This window comes from Theropithecus gelada, chromosome 8 (genome assembly GCF_003255815.1).
Source record: "Theropithecus gelada isolate Dixy chromosome 8, Tgel_1.0, whole genome shotgun sequence".
NCBI lineage: Eukaryota > Metazoa > Chordata > Mammalia > Primates > Cercopithecidae > Theropithecus > Theropithecus gelada.
Window position 1 is genome coordinate 109,550,057 of NC_037676.1, and position 20,980 is coordinate 109,571,036.

The following is a 20,980-nucleotide window of genomic DNA, read 5'->3' on the forward strand; positions in this document are numbered from 1 at the left end:
CCAGAGGAGGTTTGGAGAGGCTTCAGACTGGGATGCCAGTCTAACTGCAGGAAAGAGGAGAGGGAAGGAAGAAGAGTTGGGTGGAAGTCTTATCCCTCAAGGCAGCCATGCAACAGTTCCAGCAGGCTGATGAAGAGCCCCTAGCCAAAGTCATGTGACAGTGGACTTGTACAGCTCCCAGGAGCAGGCCTACATATCCCTGCCACAATGAGTGGAAGTGACTGCTGGAAACTGTGGTCTCTGCACCAGCACAGCAATGGATTTCAGGGCACAGCCATTGGTGAGCAGTGGTCAATTATACTTCCCACAGTAGGAGACTGGAAAGGTACATCTTTAAGGCTGTGAGGAAGGGCTCCACAGATCATTAATTTGACTGAAAGTCAAGAAAGAAATGACTTAGAAGTGTTTTACCACATTAACTCAAACTCATGAAGGTAAAGACTGCTTTACTTGTTGCATTCTAATAGGACCCATTAAAACATCTTACATAAGGAAGCACCCAAAGGCAGGAGTGATTGCTCATGTCTGTAATCCAAGCACTTTGGGAGGCCAAGGCAGGTGAATTGCTTGAACCTACGACGTCGAGACAAGCCTGGGCAACATAGCAAGACCCGGTCTCTACAAAAAATAAAGAAGTTAGCTGAGCATGGTGGCACACACCTGTAGTCCCAGCTGCTCGTGAGGCTGGAGTGGGAGGATCACCTGAAACCCAAAGGTTGAGGCTGCAGTGAGCCCTGATCAGTCACTGCACTCCAGCCTGGGTGACAGAGTGAGACCCTATCTCAAAAAATAATAATAAATGATAATAAGGAAATAAACATAGCATGGTACATCATCTACCTTATAGAATTCATTATTATTATTAAATAGCTAATATATGTAAAATTATTTAGAACTGAGCCAAGCATGGATTATTAGAGGTAAAATTTAAGGCAACTTTTTTGTCTGTTAATTTCCCCCAAAACCAAATTTGCCTAAGAAAGAAGTGAGAAATAGAATGACACTACAGGAAGTGACATGAATAATTCCTCAAACAAACCCCTTCATATTGTACTCTTGGAAAGAGGAACTTGAAAGCAGAGAGATATTGGTACAAACTGATAACAGAGTGAGAAAAACACTGCAAGCCAGACTAAGGGGGAAGGAAAAGGCATGGTAGTGGTTTCTAATCATTGCCACAATGGCCAGCAGTGTTATTCAGGTGTGGTCATTACTGGTATCTTTCCTGATCATGATACTTTTTTGAGCACAGGAGGATCTTAAAATGCTATGGAGTGAACCTGTGGCTTTCCACGTTTTGTTAAGTTGTAAATCTAAAAGGTCAGCAGAAGACTAGAAAGCAATAAGTTAATTATTTTATAACATAATCGTGTGAAAGCTAGGGCACTAAAATGTACTGGAAAGACATTGTCATGAGTTCCTGAAATAAACTGAGGACCTGAAGTCAGTTTTAGGAAAAGCAATCCTTACCAGTGTGAAGCCATGTTAGATGAATATAGGAGGAAAACCATGAGAGCATACCTGGATAGCACAGAAGGATCTACTGGTTTATAAATGCTTATTATAAATGAATAGAGTGTATGGAGGTTAAGAAATAATTCAGATTACTTTTGTAAACTTGGCTCTGAATCAGGATTTGAGTTCACTTGAGTGGTTATGTCTAAGCAGAACATGTCCTGTTGCAATAGTTCAAATAAGTAGCACGAGGGTATACATTTACATATAACAAGTTTGAAGCATCACAACTACAAATAGCATAGGCAATTGGAAGACATGAAAATGAAAGGGAAAAAACACATAGGCTCCCCTTCTTAAGGCAGGGCATAATTTGAGCCATTGTTGTCCTTTTCTACTTTCCTCTTATTGCTACTCGTGATGGATTTGTGATTTTGGAAATGTTTTCTGCGTTTCAGCTATCTTAAAATTGTTCTTGCTGTATCTAATAAACTTTCCTTGGTCTTTAATAGTAAGTTTTAGCTGCTTCATATAGGGAGTAGTGATTCTTTTTCATTGAATTTTCTGTACCATTTTCAATAAAGTACACGTCTTCTGGCCTTAAGGACGCAGTACAATTTATCTCTTAATACTTTACACAGCATGCATCTTAACAGTTTGGAGATTAACATACTAACAATCGGACATTTTTTTCCCCACAACTCCAACTCCTAGGTAGAAAGAGATCAAAAAACAACCCAAGGCACAAGGTTTTAGGGGATAAAAAAATTAAACAAGACCCTTCCATGTGTTCTATAAAAGTTATTGTAATAGAAACTTATACACATTTCAAATATGCAATTAAGTAGGATATATTGTGCATTTGTTTTTGAACATGAGAGTATTTTGTAGGAGAGGGTGAGCATTCTGTTCTAATAAAATAAAATAAATAATACAGTGACATTATTAATACCACAAGAAACCAGGGTGCATATATTATCAAACTTACTGTGACAATGAATGATTAGACAAAGTCTCGTAATTTTCAGGGACAATATGTAGTTCCGCCCATCTCCCATGTTCATCTGATGCTGATGGGCAGCAAAAAGTATTTTCCAAAGCTCATGTGAATCATTGCTTCAATGTAGTCAATACTTAAGTTCTTATTCAATTAGTTAATTATTAGTGTTACTAATCAAGGGGGATAGAAAAGAAATGAGTGCCCTGGAGTTTGAATCCCAGATTTTATACACTAGCTGCATGAATATGAGAAATCACTCAAGCTAGTGACTTCTAGCTAAAAGATCTATCTGCTCTAAGTGATTTTCATAAAAACCATTTGTGCAGGGGAAGTTGCGTTATATAAAATGTTTTATCTGTATCAATTACCATTGCTATTTTTCTTTAAATACCAACCTATCTGTGATGCCAATAACACAAATGAAATAAAATAGAAATCATGTTGCACCTTATTTTTGAATGTATATATTTCAGCTTTCATGTCAGAAATCAACTACGTTGGGATAGAATCATCCCTTGGGTTTCAGAATGGTAACTGGAATAATGATTTTCATGGCTAAAAGGGAACAAAGAGACAATTAAAAATGACAGTCATCAAAATGATAGTCATCAAAAATGATATTTGCTATTTGCCAGTAAACTATGATGGCGTGTTTGTGACAGTGGTGATGAAAGGGCATCCCTAGTTTTTACTCGGTGCTCAAATAAGTATGTCATTGGCCTTAATAGGTAGATATATGTATATACACACATATTCCTGATAGCTTCATTTGGAATTTTCCTTTCTATCTGCTGAATGCAAAAACCATCTGCAGGTGCCCTTATGGCTACAGCATTACCAGAGACAAAACAAAATAGGTCAAAAATACAAAACAAAGACACCAATCTGACCCAAATAGTTACTTTGTTTGACACATATCATATCACAGTTGGTAGCTGCAGTACTTATTTGAATTTAAACATTGATGAGGTCCTTTGCTGGCCCTGTTGTTGCAAACATATGCAAAGCTAAATATACCAACCCTCATTAGATCAAAAGAAACACGCATAGCATGTCAGGCAGTCATTGTTGTTATTACCAATAAACAAAAATGTATGTTTCCCTAATCACAGTGCTGAAATGTGCTCTGTGTTTATGGAGCAAGCTAAAGAAAAAAAATCTTCCTGGTTGAGTCTGTGGACTCTGGCCCTGGGGGTGTACCTGGGTCTCAACATCTGTCAGCTTTCTGGTCTGCTCTGCAGTCTGAGACAGCAGACTGGTTCCTATCTCCAGCATGGTAGCCGTGTGGTTCTGAACTGCATTCTGCTGTATCTGGGCCATCTCCGACTTCATATTTTCCACAATGTAATTCTCAAGCTGCAAGAGATAAAGGACAAAACGTCACATTATAAGCAAAGCCTCCTAGTTGGGGCCTGTAATATTTACAATGACAAAACAAGACACAGCTGGCAAATCAGCCATCTGGCGGGGATCCTCTGCATCTCTGGGAGTTGGAGAAATGGGAGCAGAGCACACAGGAATCCAGTTGTCAATAAATTCCTAATATACTGATAATATATTTATAATAATCCCAATCGTAATGACAATTTGCACTTGGATCACACTTTCTCATTGTTGACATTATCCATTTAGCCTTTATAGCAAAGATGTATCACAGTCAGCTTTATTGTTCTGTTTCTTTTATAGATGAAAAAATAGAATCAGAGAGGGCCAGTGATAAACCCAAGGTTGTTCAGCAAGAATGCAGCCAAATTCCCATACTAATTTAAATCGAATTATTGGTGCTCTGGTTTTTCCATTACACCATACTGACCACTTATCTCAGAAAAATTCAGCCTCCTGCTTCCATTTTTGTAATGATAAGTAAAAGATCACACTGCTTTGGGGGAATGGGATGAGGAGTGGGAGGAAGGATGATGTCCAAAACAAAAACCTTTAAAGGAATATTAAAATATAGGCAATGATGTATGAAATAAGCTTCAAAGCCTGAGAGGTGGCTATAATCATTCTCTGTGCTCCTTCGCAAGCTCAAAAATAGGACAGAAAGTACAACGCATATAGCAGTATTTCCCCTTCTTGCTTTGGGTAATATTTAGTCCTTTATGGTGCCATCTTAGAGAACAGTATAGTGCTAAAATAAATGGTGCCATAGGAACCATGGAGAATTATGAGGTGACTTACTGCAAGGGAGGCTATTAGGTACCTGGGAGAATAAAGCTGAACATACCCATTATTTGAAAAATACAAAAGAAACCTGTACCTCCCTGTCAGTGCACTTAATTCCTCCACCACTGTGTGATCACTACATTTTATTACTCAATTACACATATAGGGAAATTGCATCCTAGAGAAGTCAGGTCCAAGGCCACACACCACAAAAACAGTCAGACTTGGACTTGAGCACTGAAGTCCTTAACTCTCATACCAACACTTTCAACCACTTGATAGCTCTGCCAAGTCGTGCTTCACAAGCCGGGTTCCAAATCATTAACAGCTACGTGATTTTTACTGATTTAGTGAACCATAATATATCCACTATTTCATAATCCATCGTAAAATTATTATCATGTAATAAATATAGTCTAAATGTAAATTCCCCTTTGTAAAGCTTTGGCAGCTCACTTGCTAACATCATCCCTTGCTTATTTCTATTTATCAAACACGAATCTGTCCCATGCTAACGAAAATGAGTTTTCAATCAAATTCATATTATTATTAATACATCCTAAATTCATTCTTGGTCAATATAACATAATTCCCCTTCATTCTTTTTCCCCCAAATTAGACATAGGAGGAAAAAAATTCAACTTATAAAAGTTTATTATAAAACAAATACAAAATATATTAGAATAAATCTCTGAAAATTATCAAAATGTGAGGCCTATAGGCCAAATCTTGACTTTACTCCAATTGAACCAACATATTTAAACAACAAGAGGCAAGTAGAGAAAAAGAGGGTATGACAGCATAATAAAAATCTGTCATTTTGGATTCCACATCCTATGTTCCCTTTTTCCTAATAGCATTCCTTAACTTTCTGTCGGGAAGTTATCTTTTTGCCCTTCAGAACAAATGCTTCTGGTAGAGTTGTCCCACCCCAGCATTACGAATGAGTACAGGTTCTAACCTGGCAAGTCAGAATGTTCTGCTCTTACTTCATAAGTGTGAATTGCTCAAGAATGGGAATACATCACAAGAAAGGCCATTAGCCTTAGTTCTGAAATTTTATCAAACTCGTATACAAAATAACTTTGTTTTCCTCTGTGGTTAATAAGCTGGTGACATATGCCCAATACAGTTGATGCCCAATTTTGCCACCACAAAACCAGAGTCACCCAAGAATGAAGCTGACTCAGAAAGACAGATGTTAGATAGGGAGATAGATAGATAGATAGATAGATAGATAGATAGATAGATAGATAGACAGACAGACAGACAGGTCAATCGATCTATGTACATACATAGATACCTGGATGCATACATAGATAGACACAGAGTCAGGTGATACCTTTTGAGCACCTGGACCTAGCTTTATTTTTAGCTAGTTCCACCCTTGGACATTCAGTCGTAAGTTGCATGATCTAACAGTCTCCCATTGAGCAGCCAACCTTTTTTCCCCTTCAATCACATTGATTTAGGTTTTTAACACAACCAAGATTTTAGATCTTTACCTTTCATCAGTGTTTAGCAGAAGAAATTTCAGGCAGGAAAACATCAACAGTATGTTCCTCACTTTTCCAAGGAATTTGAGGTTATACATAAGTGTATGTATCTTAAAAAATTATAGATATGTCTCCATTATAAAGATAATAGCTATCACTCATAGCTGACAGTTATCAATTGCCTACTATGCAACAGGCACTGAGCTACATGTTTTCCTTTTATAATCACACTTAAACCTCACAATTATGTATGTTAGGGTTGCTGTATAGATGAGACTATTGAGGCACAGAAAACCCCAAACAACTTGCTCAAGAACAAGCAAGAACTCAACTCGCAGCTCCAAAAGCCATGTTGTTAACCTCTAACCTATTTAGCCTATAGCACTGCTTCATTATGCTATGCATTTTATTATGTAGCTCTTAAAGCTTGAATGTTCATCAAAACTATGTGGGGAGAATTTTAAAATGCAGATGGAGGTACAAAACACCAGAAATCTTTAAGGTCATGTACTGGGAAACTGTACATTTTATAAAGCTTCCCAATGTAATTCTTATTCAGGTAAAGAATCAGTGCATCTCAAAGTGTGGTCCATAGAATAACTGCCTGTATGAGACCTGCTTGTGAATAGCCATGAAATGAGGAGTTTGCACTAGGATGCAAATTGTCTATGTCACTAAGCACACTGTTTAGTTCGTTCACTTGATGTGTATATATACAAACACACATGCAAGACTTTCTCAATGAAGAAAGTGATGCTCTAGTTTATATTCTGGTGCAAACTTCTTAACATATTTCCTAAATGACAGCAATGTCCTTGAGTAACACTGATTTAAACCATCAAATTTTCTTTGAAATATCAGATTCCCTGCTTATCGAGAAATCTGACTTTCTATGCAAATTTTCCTCCTGAGAGAGTTCACTGATGAGTGAACTCCAATACAAGATCTGCTTGATAATTGTACATCATTTTCTTATGCCATTGGTTAGCAGGAGTCTGTTCCCAGAGTTTGACTTGCTCCAGGTGTAATAATAATCATGTAGCCTAGTCTTCACAGGGAGGACACCCTCAGCATAGGTGGCTACATCAAGGTTCAGTCTTTTTGTATCAGCTGTTGACCATTCTGTATTATTGTGCTTTCTGTAACTATAAAGGTTGACACCAGCAAAGCAAAGTAACTATTTCATGCTAGCATTCATCGCAACCATAAAGTGCCTCTCAGTTCTGCTGACCCTGTTGTAGAAATAAAGTAAGTCTCCAACCTATACTAAAATGCTCGTTTAGGCTGCCATGATGAGTAGCATGAATATAGCTCTAGTTAATTATTTTTTAATCAAATGGGGCTGCCTTCTCCAGGAGTAACTGCCTTTTAATGCAAAATCTAATGGCACACTTAAGTAGCAAGAACCAGATGTAGTTGATTTAAAGGCTGAAGCAGAAGGCAGAAGTCAAATACACAATGTGTGATTAATAAGGAGGACTGCTTTCATCTTATCTCTAAACATTCCTCTGCAGATCTATAACTGTGAAATCCATCTTGATGTGCCATAGCAGCCAGGTTCAGAAAAGATTTGTAACAAATTTGATTGTCTTCATATATTCGCTACTGGTTTTAAAATATGTTTACAGAAAATGACAGCTACTTTAAGGTTCAATATTTTATAAACATCTAAGTTGTGAATTTTAAGCTTAGAAGTTGCTGATCACAAGAGCTAATGAGTTATAATGTAGGAGTCTCTAAATCTGAATCATAAAATTATTTGAGTATACTGCCATGCCAGAGTTTTATAAATTATTGGCCAAAATACTAGGAAGAGGATTGTAGAATTCGATTTGAAATGAAATGACAATAAATGATGACTTTCAAGGGAAAAAAATGTTGCATTTGTAAAGTGATTTAATATTTGCATAGCCTTTGTACACATTGTCTGACTTGATCCTTATACCAAACTTACAAGGAGAGAATTGATTCCATTTTATAGTTTAAAAATTTGAGGCCTTCAGTGACTTTGTAGAAATCAAAGAAAAGTCAGACATCAAAGAAAAATCTCAACTCTATCTTCTGATGTTCTACTAGCCTCAGAGTTGTGGGAAGTGTTCTGTTATTGGACTAGATGCCTGGATGATTGGTTGATAATTTCAATTTTAGTCAGCTATTGCATGTTCATCATTATAATATAACATAATATATTATAATATTTATTCCTTTGAGAAAAAAATGCATCATTAGAGGGTAATTACTTTCACTTGACTTCACCATAGTGGCGACCAAGTTAATTTGAGGTGGGATGAGAACCCCTAGGGCCAGGTATGTGGAAAGCTTACTTTGCCAGTACTTTTAATAGAAAGGAATCATTAAAAACCCTCTCATTAGTTCTTACCTTTTTTTCTTAGTAACGTAAGTTTATTTTGTTCTGCTCATTCTATTTTTTGCCAACCATTGTAAAATATAATACCGGGAATAACAATAATACACAAAGCCTCTACAAAGGCTAGATATGTACCAGCTTTTACAAATACACAGTTCATTGAATCTTTAGAACAATCCAGGTACTGTAAGTATTATTTTCCTCATTTCACTGATGTCTAAACAGAGGCTCACGGAAGTTAAGTAAATCGTCTAAGATCACACAGTGGGTTGTTGGCAGAGCTGGTATGTTGCTTTGAGGCTAGATTTCCCAGTAGCTCCATTCTGAAGGAATGTCACTCATCAAACGCAAGCATATTATTACCAATGTTAAAAATAAATTCTGATAATACGCTATATTCCTGCACAATGTATGTAAAAATGAAAGCTACAGAAATGATGAGGTGAAACTTGTTCAAAGATTGATCAGTTTTTAATGTATACATTTGCATATTGATTGATGGCTGTACTATCTTAGGAGGAAATATTACCCATGGTGAGAAAGCAAATATCCAGTCAGCTGTATGAAAAGTCTTAGTGTTAAGTAGGCAAAGAAAACATATTTTTAAGAAGGTAATATAATCAGCCATTTGTAGTTCTCTCATAAATCGCATACCCCTGTCTTTTGCCCAATGAGCAGGGGAGAATTGATGCTATCATTCTCCGTCATGAGAGAGAATTTTGGGAGAGCTTTTACTAGACTCTCAAAACCCTTGGGGGCTTCAGGTTCATGAGAACCAAAATCTGTGTGAGATTATGACATGTCTTGTATGTGAAATGCATTCTGTATCATTTCACTTCAAGAGACCACTTCAAGGGGTCTCTTAAACCAGAGCGTATCTTAAAGCACAAAGAATATAATTTCTCCATGTAATTCTTAAGAAAATAACATTTTAAACCCTATAAAAATTGACAAAGGCATTGCTTGCTTAAAATATGGTGCAGATTAAATGGACCCTCATTGGATGTTGGTGCATATGGTATCACTCAGTTATGGCAAAACAACCATGAAATAAAGCAAAAGGGTAAATATGGGAAAGCAATAAAAAGGTAAAACAATTCAAAAAATGCCTTAAATGTTGATGGTTTTATCTAATCTCATTGTTCCATAAATCAATGGCAATATTGAAAATGCAACTATATCTAGGTTTATGGCCTTATTTAAAAAAAAGACAGCTGAAGCCAAGTATATTATTTTCAGGGATTTCTATTCTAAATCTCCCAATACACTATTTCTTTTATGAAATGGAGAAATATAATTGTCTTTTTAGACAATAGATCTATTTAGCTAACATTTAAAATGGTTTCTGTACTGATACACATGCCATGGATCCCATTTCTCATTTTGATATCTGAAAGGATATTTACTATTTATGGAAGAAAGAAAACCATTAGTACAAGAGAGCTGAAAGAGGCATTAAATATTATGAGCTCCAAGGATCTCGTTTTATAGATGTGGTGACTGAGGTTCAGAGAGGTTATAGAAAGCAAGGTGAAACAGCTAATCAATGTCAGATGTCAGGTCGTGGCCCCTCTGTGTGTGGGAAACCCAGGCTCACATCACTAGGCTGCGCCAACAGCAATGACTGTCGGTATCTTAGACCCACCCAATAGTTCTTTTCCAATTCCCTGGTTCCTGCTACTTGCTTTGCCTTTGTTGACTCCTGATTTGGATCTCCCCTTTCGCCATCTCATGCTCCATCCACTTTAGGGGTCTTGACTTCCTTTGCTGGACTCTGTTCTTGCTTCCTACCATTGATACCCATCAGCTGCCCCCTGGTCACTGAGCTTCAGCAACCACTTGATTGTTTTCCTTCAGAGGCATCACCTCACAAGTGGCAAAAAACAGAACTAAATTCTAAAATTAGTTCAGGCTTATCACCCCCTGTGTCAGTTCAGTTTAGTCTTAGCATATATGTGGTAGGTGTGTGCTGTGTACAAAGCCTGGTGCCAAATCCTACAAGTACAAAGAGTTGAGTCTAGTAGGAAATAGAAGCATGTGAATGAGTCATTTCAACAGAGTTGGTGAATGGAGTCTGCCTCTGACTATGTTTCTTTCTGTAAATATTCTTTCTGCTTGATAGGGAGATGCCCTCAAATACTGATATTAATAATGTCGATGGATGTTTGTTACTCGGCCTCCAAGGGAATAGTAGCAACATCCCATTGAGGCATATGTAGAAGCTATCAAGGGCAACCCAGAAAATCCCACAGGAACAAATTCTCCTGCCATTGCTTTTTTTGGTAATGATTCTTGTGGGACCACATATTTGTGGCTGCTGAAAGTTGCCAAAGTCATTTACATTGCTCCCAGAGTTGGGCCAGGACCCAGGAAAGTCATTCTCTCTTTGTATAAGCAAATGTCTCCTGTGCCAAAACACATTTTACTAACCTGGCTCCTCTCTTCTACACCTACCTTCTCACGCTAGTAAAATGTCAGAGTCATGGAACCTCAAGCATATCAGTATGTCTGCTTAATTTTTCCCTTTACCTTTTTTTAAAAGGCACATGGCATATAAAAAGCACATTCAGCCTTGAGTCAGGATATCTGGATTGTAATCCAGGTACTATCATTGATATACTCCATGAATTTGGAGAAATCACTTAAGCAATTTGGGTTTAAGTTCTTCATCTATGAAATAAAGGGCTGGATTCGATCATTTCTAACGACTCACGAAGCTCTCAAACTCTTTGATTTAAAACTTCCTTTATAAAGTACAAGAGTCTATAAGGTTTGAATTTTAATTTGCTATTGAAAATTGAAATCTGAATGTATATATCCATAAAATATAACATACATATCCTTAATGGCAGTAACGAAACAATGATACTAGAAACAACAGCAAAGCCCTGGACTGGATCATGTCTCCATAGCAGGCACATCTGTTTTAAGATAAAGAGCTAGAATCTCTGAATTGCTTAATCCCCAGGCACCATTCTGTCCCAAATATATTCCTTGTCTTTCTCCAACACAACTTGGCTTTGTGTCGATGATTGTTATCACAATGAATGGTACCATTACCACCTATCTGTTTATCCAAGCCACAGGGAATCACCTTGATTAGTCTTTTCCTTCTTTTTCTATATTAAATCCACACCAGATTGTGTTGCTGGTTTGTTTGTTTGTTTGTTTGTTTTTGAGAGGGAGTCTCACTTTGTCACCCAGGCTGGCGTGCAGTGGGGCGATCTCAGCTCGTTGCAACCTTCGCCTCTTGAGTTCAAGCGATTTCTGGCCTTGGCCTCCCGAGTAGCTGGGATTATAGGCACAAGCCACTTAGACACAGGGTTTTGCCATGTTGGCCAGGCTGGTCTTGAACTCCTGACCTCAGGTGATCCACTTGCCTGAGTCTCTGAAAGTGCTGGGATTATAAGCATGAGCCACCATGCCCCGCCGGCTGCCGTCTCTTGAAGGCTGCCTAGGTCAATCCCTCTCCCACTTCCCTCTCTCCCTACTAATATCACTTTATACTCACAGTCACTGACTAAGGTCAGACTCTCATTTTTCTTCTGGATTTGTTAATGGCCCCATAACTGGTCTCCTGACTCCAGACTTGCCTCTTCCAATCCATCATCCATGCCATCGCCAGTGGGATCAATCTAAAGCACAGATTTGGCTTGTCATGTCACTGCTCAAACTCTTTCAGTAGATTCTACTACCTGCAGATAATGTCACAACACTGTATTTGTTATAGATGATTCTTGACAATCTGGACCCTGCTTCTCCCACTCTACATGTACTTTATGCTCCAGATACACCAAATGACCACAATATTTTCATTTCACTAAGCACACACTCTTTTTGACTCATGTCTTTGCATATGACTTTGCTCCAACTGGAATGCTTCTTTTCCCCTTCATTCTCCCTTTTCTTGGGCTAGGTCCTATTTTTCAAAACTCAGTTCAAGCTTTTCCTCCTCTAGGAAGCCTCTCATCAATCTTCTCTCCGTAATATCCTTCCTTTCTACTTCTAGAGCATACTGTGCCGCTGTTTTTCATAATAGCCTTGCTCACCATCCTTCCTTTCTACTTCTAGAGCACACTGTGCCTGTTTTTCATAATAGCTGTGCTCACCACCCCAGTACAAGTTCCTTAAGTACAAGCACTACCTGGTTCAACTTGGTATCACTTCCTTTCACTGCCTGGCACATAATGGGGCCTCAATACCATTTTGATAAATAATTTAATGCATAAATGAATTTGTGTATGAAAATACTGAGTCTCCCGTTGTGAGTTTAGCCTAATTCCATTTGTTTCTCTAAGTAAGAAATATCATATTAGCAATTATCCATGATCCCCTTTTGAATGGCAAAGGAACCAGGGTAAATGATGTGAAAGTACATAGATCTGAAGACAAATATCCTCACTTTGTGGACCACATAACCCCATCTTGTCTTACCATGTCTTTCTACTTTACTGTTCCCAATCATCTCGCCTATGAGTCATTGTTTAAATCAAGTAAAATCGATGAAACACATTGAAAACTAACCATGTTTTAATCATTGCTCCATACATAAAAGCAAAAGAAGTAAAACTTAATGCTGTTCATTGAAATGGCTTATAACATAAGCATGCTACAAATGCTGGACTGAAGGTACCAATGTCCTGCTTGCCTTCCTGCCTGCCTGATGGGTAGAATAAAGAAAGGAACAAAGCCTCTCAGTGAGGGAATCTAATAAGTCTTTCCAGAGGCCGTCCCAAAGGAATATAGAAGGAAGGGCATACATTTCTTCTGTCTCCCTTAATATTAAAAAAAATTGGCCTTATGATCATGATACCGCATTCTGGCCTAGGCAACAGAGTTAGAGCTTATATCTGAAAAAATACAGTCTGGAAAAATTGAGGGCTAGGGGTTAAGAAAGGACTCTGGGAAGACTTTGACAGCATGCAAGGAGCTGTGCTTGCTTAGGCAAGATGACTCTCCTGCCTACCTCCTGAAATGTGCTTCTTGGGAAATCAAGAGATAAATCAGCCAGCAGCAAGAGCATGCCATTGGTGCCATACCACATACATGGGGCAAGGGCACAGCATCAGACTTTTAATATGAGATTCATGTAGAAGGTAAAGACAGATAATTTCTGTGCACTTTACCATATTTTCATGTAGAAGTCAAAGACGGATAACTTCTGTGCACTTTACCATATTTTCAGACACACTAAGCATAAAGTTTACCCATTTAATAACATATATAAGAGCATATGTTGTATGTACATATGTACATACATACAAATACCTCTGCACAATTATGCTCTTGGACACACATATATTTCCCTATTCCCAACCTACATGTGTCCAGTTCTACATTCATACTTTGTAGTTATATTCATTTCATTGCAGTTTATTTTCTTAAAGATTCGTTTAAAATAACTAACGCATCACTCATCTTTGAATGAGGCATATTTGATGTAAAATGTAATCACTTTAGATAATGCCCATTAATCTGTCATGGACAGCTCCAGTATTCTGCCTAACAACCCAGAAATCTTTTTCCCAAATTCTAAATTTATACTTAGATGACAGAAGAATGGAAGAATTACAAAGCAACTTGGTATGCATTGTTTTTACAACAATAAGAGGGATCTTTTTTTAACTAAACAAGATATTGTTTCAAACAAAATTGCAAACATGTCTCCCTTTACTGTAATGCTTTTTACTTTCTTGCTTATCTGAAATGCAATTTAACCCCCTGCATGCTACACAAAATACATTCTGTTTCACTTAAAAAGAGAAAGCTTTGACATTTGAACTATAGACCACCCCAGAAGCTAGTAGGTTGTGAGGCATTGATGGGGTAAAAGGTTCTCCAGTAGATAATTCTTCTAAAAAACATTTTCTGCAAACCACACTTTTTTCTCCTCTGACAAATGACAACGATGCAAACACATAGCTTAAATGATGATCCTCTAAAGGAAATCTTCTGCATTAAATGAAACATTACAGGACAGATCATGAAATTTAAATACCCAGCAGATGATATGAGATACTCAGGAACAGAAGTTTGAAAGCCTTAATAATTAGGGGATTTACAGATTTTTCAGGAATACCATGACTAGGTAGAAAATTGCCATCATTTTACTCTGGTATTTTGTATGAAATTGGAAGGTATTAACACTTAAAATCAAATATCTTTCAATAAAACCTCGTCACTATTCAACACTCTGACTTTTTAGGCTGTTATTACTCTTTCATTTATGCTACTTCTTTTCTTGCTTACAATGAAGCTGCTTTGTTGGTCGTCTTTCTCTTCTGAAATATCTTGTTTGTGGGTTTTAAAAATTAATTTTCTTTCATCTGCTTAAAGTAAAATAAATGATAAAAGTGTGTGTGTATATATGTATAATGTGTGTGTTTTCTCCCACAATATAAGATTACTCAATGGAACATACAGTAAGTTTGTACAGGCATAAAACTGTCAATGTCATTGTATAATAAACATTCCAAAGCATTGTGTGTGAGGTTCAACTAATTTTTTTCTGTGTGTATATATGTATAATGTGTGTGTTTTCTCCCACAATACAAGATTACTCAATGGAACATATAGTAAATTTGTACAGGCATAAAACTGTCAATGTCATTGTATAATAAACATTCCAAAGCATTGTGTGTGAGGTTCAACTAATTTTTTTCTGAATAATATTTGTTGAGTAGTTCTTATTTAAATTACCCTTAGTCCAAGTATTGGAAGAATTACTAGGATAGAAAAAGTCATTCAAAGCATAAGAAAGGGATAATGATTGCTGACATCTTATAAATGCAATACAATCCCTATTTTTTTCTCACTTTGATCAAAGGACTACAGACAGTGGGCATTGTTTCATCTTTTGACAAAAGCCATTTTGGTGCCCTGGTGATGCTTGTTACATCCCAAGTGCTATTGGATGAGAGACCAAATTAGCATTACAATGAACTAGCTTCTCTGAGAATTAACTATACACCACAAGAGAATGAAACAAAGCATGAGTAACTGCGAAAATACCTGCTCTCGTGACTACACGTATTGCCAGAGGAATTTTGTAAAAGTCAGTTTTAAAGACTCATTAATCTAGTTTTGTCAGCTGTAGATCACCTCCCAGTGTTCCTCCTGATTTAGTCCCCATCCCCAACAAGCTGGGAGCACTGGACACTTTATATATTCATTAACTGAAAGAAGCCTAGGCTAATTTATTGGAAAGTCTAAATCCTGGGTTCTTATGATCATGAAATGTGGATAATAGAGACCAGAAAGCTGCCGTACCTACTTAACAGACATCACACTTTGACATATTTATTTTGGATGTTTTCATTTTTAGTAAGAAATAAATTACTACATAGAAAATTAAGGTGCCTCCTGTTCCACAATCAGAATATAACCTTTATTCTGAAGTTGATGTGGGCTTTTACTCTGCAGGTTTACATTGAAAATAATATACTGTCTAGTACATTTTCATGATGTACAAAAATGTTACCTTATTGCATGATTTCTTCATTCTCTTATTTTTAAATCAATATTATGTTTTTGAGACTTAGATACATTAACAGTATTGTTTTACTATGAATTACAGGACTGAGTTAGATTTAGTAATTCTAACTGCTAATAAAACATTCTCATATCCCAACGCCTGACTTACTCTGAAGAGAGGAGTACAATGTCTTTCAGATTCCTGTTAACCCTGAGTTCTAGCTCAGACACAAGAAGAAACAAATTGTTTCTCAGACTCTCACAAAGCCCCCAGGATCTCTTCTCTAAGGATCTAAAGGAAAGCTGTGTAATGAATCTTCCCCTATTTAAATACTATATCTCAAGAATCTGAATGAATACTTTTTAAATTTGGCAAATAGTTATTTCCCAGAGAGAGCAATTAGGGGGTTGAGAAAGAAAGGAAACAAGTTACCAGAACTAAACATTGATTCTATAGTTATTCTCAAACATAAATTACTACATTAAGAGTTTAAAATAACCATGACCACAATTATAAAGACAGCTCTCCCAGCTTCCTAGCAGCATTCCATTGAATAGACTAGATAGTCCAGATTTTAAGGTGCAAAGTGGCTTAAATATACCAGCTTTCCATGGCTTACAAACAAAAAAACAAAACCCTTTCTGTTCAGCCTAGTACACAGTATACAAAATGATATATTTAGCATGTTCTCAATTATGGTAAGCATATTCAGACACAAATGTGTATGCATTTGAAAAAGAAAAGAAATACTGAATTGTCAACAGTGCCTGTCTCTGGCTGATGGGAATACAGGTGAATTTTATTTTCTTCTTGAAATGGTTTGGTTGGTTTTCTCCATTCTTTAGAAAATGAGAATTTAATTTTATATCAAGAAATAAAATAAAGAACTAGAGAAAGAAAGCAATGTGCTTGGAATGCATTCATTCTTAGTAGGAAACTTACAAACATCTGGCAGAGTTTAGTGGTGGCCTGGTTGGAGAAGTTCTAGAAAACTCTGCTGCCCTCCATAGACATTCCCCACTGGCTCAGCCAGTTTTCCTCCTCTAGTCTTGCTCCCTACCTGCCACCCCTAATTCTCTGGTTTCATAAGAAGTCAAAAAAACAAACAAATAAGGAGAAATAAACAAAAGAGCCAAAACGGCTGCAAGTAGGTCTTTAACAACGGGAAAGGGCTGGGTGCAAAGCCTGTAACAATAGCCTTTGTTTTTTGAGTACTTGTTGTGGTTCAGCCAATGAGGTAAGGTCTTGAGGTTCTTCCTTTAATTATTTCTCACAGCAGCCCTTTGAAATAGGTATGGTTACCATCTCAGACCAATGAGGTGGCAGAAGTGATGAGAAGTTCAGTAACATGATTATGACTACAGAACCCTAATGTTGCAGTCAATATTCAGACTCAAGTCTCTTTGATGCCCAGGTCACTCTCTTTCCACTTTATTCAGCCCCATGTTCTTGGTTAGGGCAAGAATTACAAACAGGCCGTTTGCTGCCCAAGTTCAAACAGCCAAAGTGTTTTGACTAGCACATTATTTTTAAAATATGGTTTCAAGCCTTTAACAAGAGTATGTAATCTCTAGTTATCCACAGCCCATACCTCTCTTGGATATAAAACTTCTGGTCCTTTTAGCTATTAAGGTGAGTTGCCCAGATCCTAATGGCATTTGAGTTGCCATCAGTAAGGGGGAAATGAAGGCATCTAACATTTGATGATCACCGTCAGGCAGTAAAATAGTCTTCGTATACTTGTCATCCTTGTAAAAATACAATGAAGAGTCCCCCTCACCACTCTCATGCTTAGAAATACTGAAAGAATGATTGAGTCAACATGTGGTAAGACATTTGAGGCCTTTGTAAGCCCAGCAAAAATATGAAACATAATTATTTTATATGACAAGGTGACTTATTCTTTCCTCAGCTCCATAGTGACACGCTATTTATGGCCACATTAATTATCCTTGCTGAAAAGCATTAACATTTGCTTTCATTTACTCAACCAAAACAGAGACATCATCTTCACATGTCATATGGATTAGTATCATGTTTGTTCTCCTGTTCATTACACCATAATTCTTTCAAATAAGCACAAATATCAAGAAAATATGGATTCTAACATTATGATATGCACATTAAAAACATATTCTCATAGAATGAGCTCTAATATTATGATTTTTTTAAAGTTTACCAACAAAATCCAATCAATATTCAAACAAGCCATTTTTCTTTGGGAAATAGTGTTTTGTTCTTTACTAAACTAAAATATGTTGTACTGTAAATTGAACCTGCTGAGCTGAAATAATTTTATCTCAAAAATCTTTTAGTCGTTAAAAGCAAAGTTATGCTTAAAAAAATTTGCAGGTTGTATATATATATATTTGTATAGAATCTTAAATTGGAATATATACAGAATATATACAGATCTATCTATAAATATAGAATATATGCATACATATGTATCTGTATATCTATATCTATAACTTCAGAATATATGTATATATTATGTACCAATATAGGATATATCTGGGATGGAGTAATAGTAAATTGAAAGTGCCATATCTTATTAAGTATGTATAGAAACACAGAATGGTAGTTTAAATATCAGCAAAGACAGGCTGGGGCACGGTGGCTCATACCTGTAATCCCAGCACTTTGGAAGGCCAAGACGGGCAGATCACCTGAGGTCAGAAGTTTGAGACCAGCCTGGCCAACATGGTGAAACCCTGTCTCTACTAAAAATACAACACTTAGCTGGTGTGGTGGCAGATGCCTGTAATCCCAGCTACTCAGGAGGCTGAGGCAGAAGAGTTGCTTGAACTCCGGAGGTGGAGGTTGCAGTGAGCTGAGATTGCACCACTGCTCTCTGGCCTGGATGACAAGAGTAAGACTACATCTCAAAATAAATAAATAAATAAACAATAAATAAATATCAACAAAGACACACAGATACATACACATATGTAGATGTGTATATGTATTATACATTTTCACATACTTTCTTTATAAACACATTTCAATGAACATTTACTCAGTAAGGTTTATATGTGTCCTATGCTAACAGGCATTGTGTCATGAATACATAAATATGAAAAAGATGCAGTTCTTTCTTAGTCCCTGGCAAGTGAGAAAACAAGTATATAAACAGACATTAAATTAGTAGCTGTTAAAGTAGAAATATTCTCTACAAAACTGTAAAAAATATATTCCAAGTTTATAAAACACATGACATTTTTATTCCAGATATTCATAGAGAAGAAACAGATTTTCAAGGACTTATCAGGAAATTCAGAATTACTTAGTACAAATTTGTCTTCGAGAAATACGTACTTCATCAGCCTTTTTTTCTGTCCTGATGTGCATTCCCACCCAGGGCTGGCTGTTCTCAGAATTCACAGCTTTAATATTAAAATTGTAACATCATCATTAGCTCCAGGAAATCATGAAGCCCAAACGCCATAGATTCTAGGATCTCATTGAGGCCTTTTGCATTCTTGACTTCTTAAAGCCAGTGGTTCTCATGTCACAGAGATGTGTTTAATATGAGATGTGTTATATTAAAAAGTCTAGTGAGTTTGCTAGAAAACTACCATTATATGAAGAAATTATACGTTTGTTTTTCATAATTCTCACCATTTTATTTTTTTCTGTAAAAAAGGAAGAGTCAGAGAATATAAGTAATTTCCCAAAAGACATACAGTTACATGAGGCTTATCCAGTTTGTCTAGGGTTGGGTGAATCCACACCAAGCCTATCTTCTCAGCTGTAAGAATTTCTCATATCAAAAATAGAGAATCTTTGCAATCTACCTGACTTCTTCCAAAATGGGGGAAAGGTCTTGGTGAATTCCCACAGGCAGGTAGAATCCTGCGGCACGAAGAGCTATTTTTAACATGGTGCCGTGGAGAGCTCCCAGAATGTGTCAGCAGGGAACCTGAGTGCTTTTTTATTTATTTATTTTTCACTTGTCAGCCATATGAACTTTAAGGTATTTTACTTCTGTGAGATAAATATTTCTCATCAGTAAAGCCATCATGCTAATTGTACCTGTCCTAAACATCTCAAAAGTTTCTTTTAATGACCAAATGAAATAACACATGTCAAAATGCTTGGTCAGTTGTAAGGTGCTATGTAAATGTCAGATACTTACTCTTTGATGTGGGTAGGTTGGAGGAAGCAGTTACAGAATCTATTTGAAGTGTGAGATCTCTGGTGTAACTGCATATGCAGTTATCAGTAAGACGGCAATGAACAGCTAATGTTAGCCATCATATTATTGCTTTTTCAAAGTTCCGATTTATACTTACATGAGAAGCAGCACATGCGAAGCAGTGTTTGAGAAAGAATAATAAGCTTTGGACTCTGAAAGCTCTAAGCTGGCAACTGGTTAGCTGTGTGACTTTTAGTAAGTTGCTTTCCCTCTCTGTGCTTTACCTTCTGCATCTAGAAAAAGCAAAGAATAATGCACCTGCATCATAGTATTGTTTGAGGATTAAATAAGAAAAATCAAAAATATATCTACATTGAAAAATAAAATAACAAGCTTCAAATGGGAAGAACAGGATTAAACTTCCTCAGTGGGCATGGATGTGAGAGATGGCATTGGACAGTAAAAAAAATTAAATTAATAGGAATTTGTTACAGAGGCCTAGCTTCCTAATACTTATTAAAACTGTGACTATGAACAAGCCATTTAACTACTCCAAGCCTCAACTTCCTCATCTGTAAAGTAAATATAATAATATCTACATCAAAGCAGTTTTGTCAAGAATGAAACTATTTCATTAACTGTAGCTATAAAAATATAGTCCCCTGACTGATACTTACTGCCTGCCTAATGCTAAAGAGTTAAGCAAATCTAAGTATCTTTTCTTTTAACACTCTTTCAGGACATCTATGTACTACAGACTGGCCATAAATTCTATAGGTAATAATATCCTATTGCATTTTAACGTAATGTCAGAAAACCATTTACTGTATACATTTATTAATTTTTCCAGCCTAAAGACCACCAGTGGACTTACTCATTTGTA

At 36.7% G+C, this 20,980-nt stretch overlaps 1 protein-coding gene across 3 annotated transcripts in view; it reads right to left on the bottom strand.

Moving 5' to 3' along the window:
* The window catches only part of ANGPT1 (angiopoietin 1), a 249,369-nt gene that overhangs the window by 92,740 nt on the left and 135,649 nt on the right, over positions 1-20,980 (bottom strand). For all 3 annotated transcript variants that reach the window (XM_025395173.1, XM_025395176.1, XM_025395174.1), the window contains one exon: positions 3,656-3,811. In XM_025395173.1, coding sequence (XP_025250958.1) covers positions 3,656-3,811 — 156 coding nt within the window. The remainder of the gene's footprint in view (positions 1-3,655; positions 3,812-20,980) is intronic.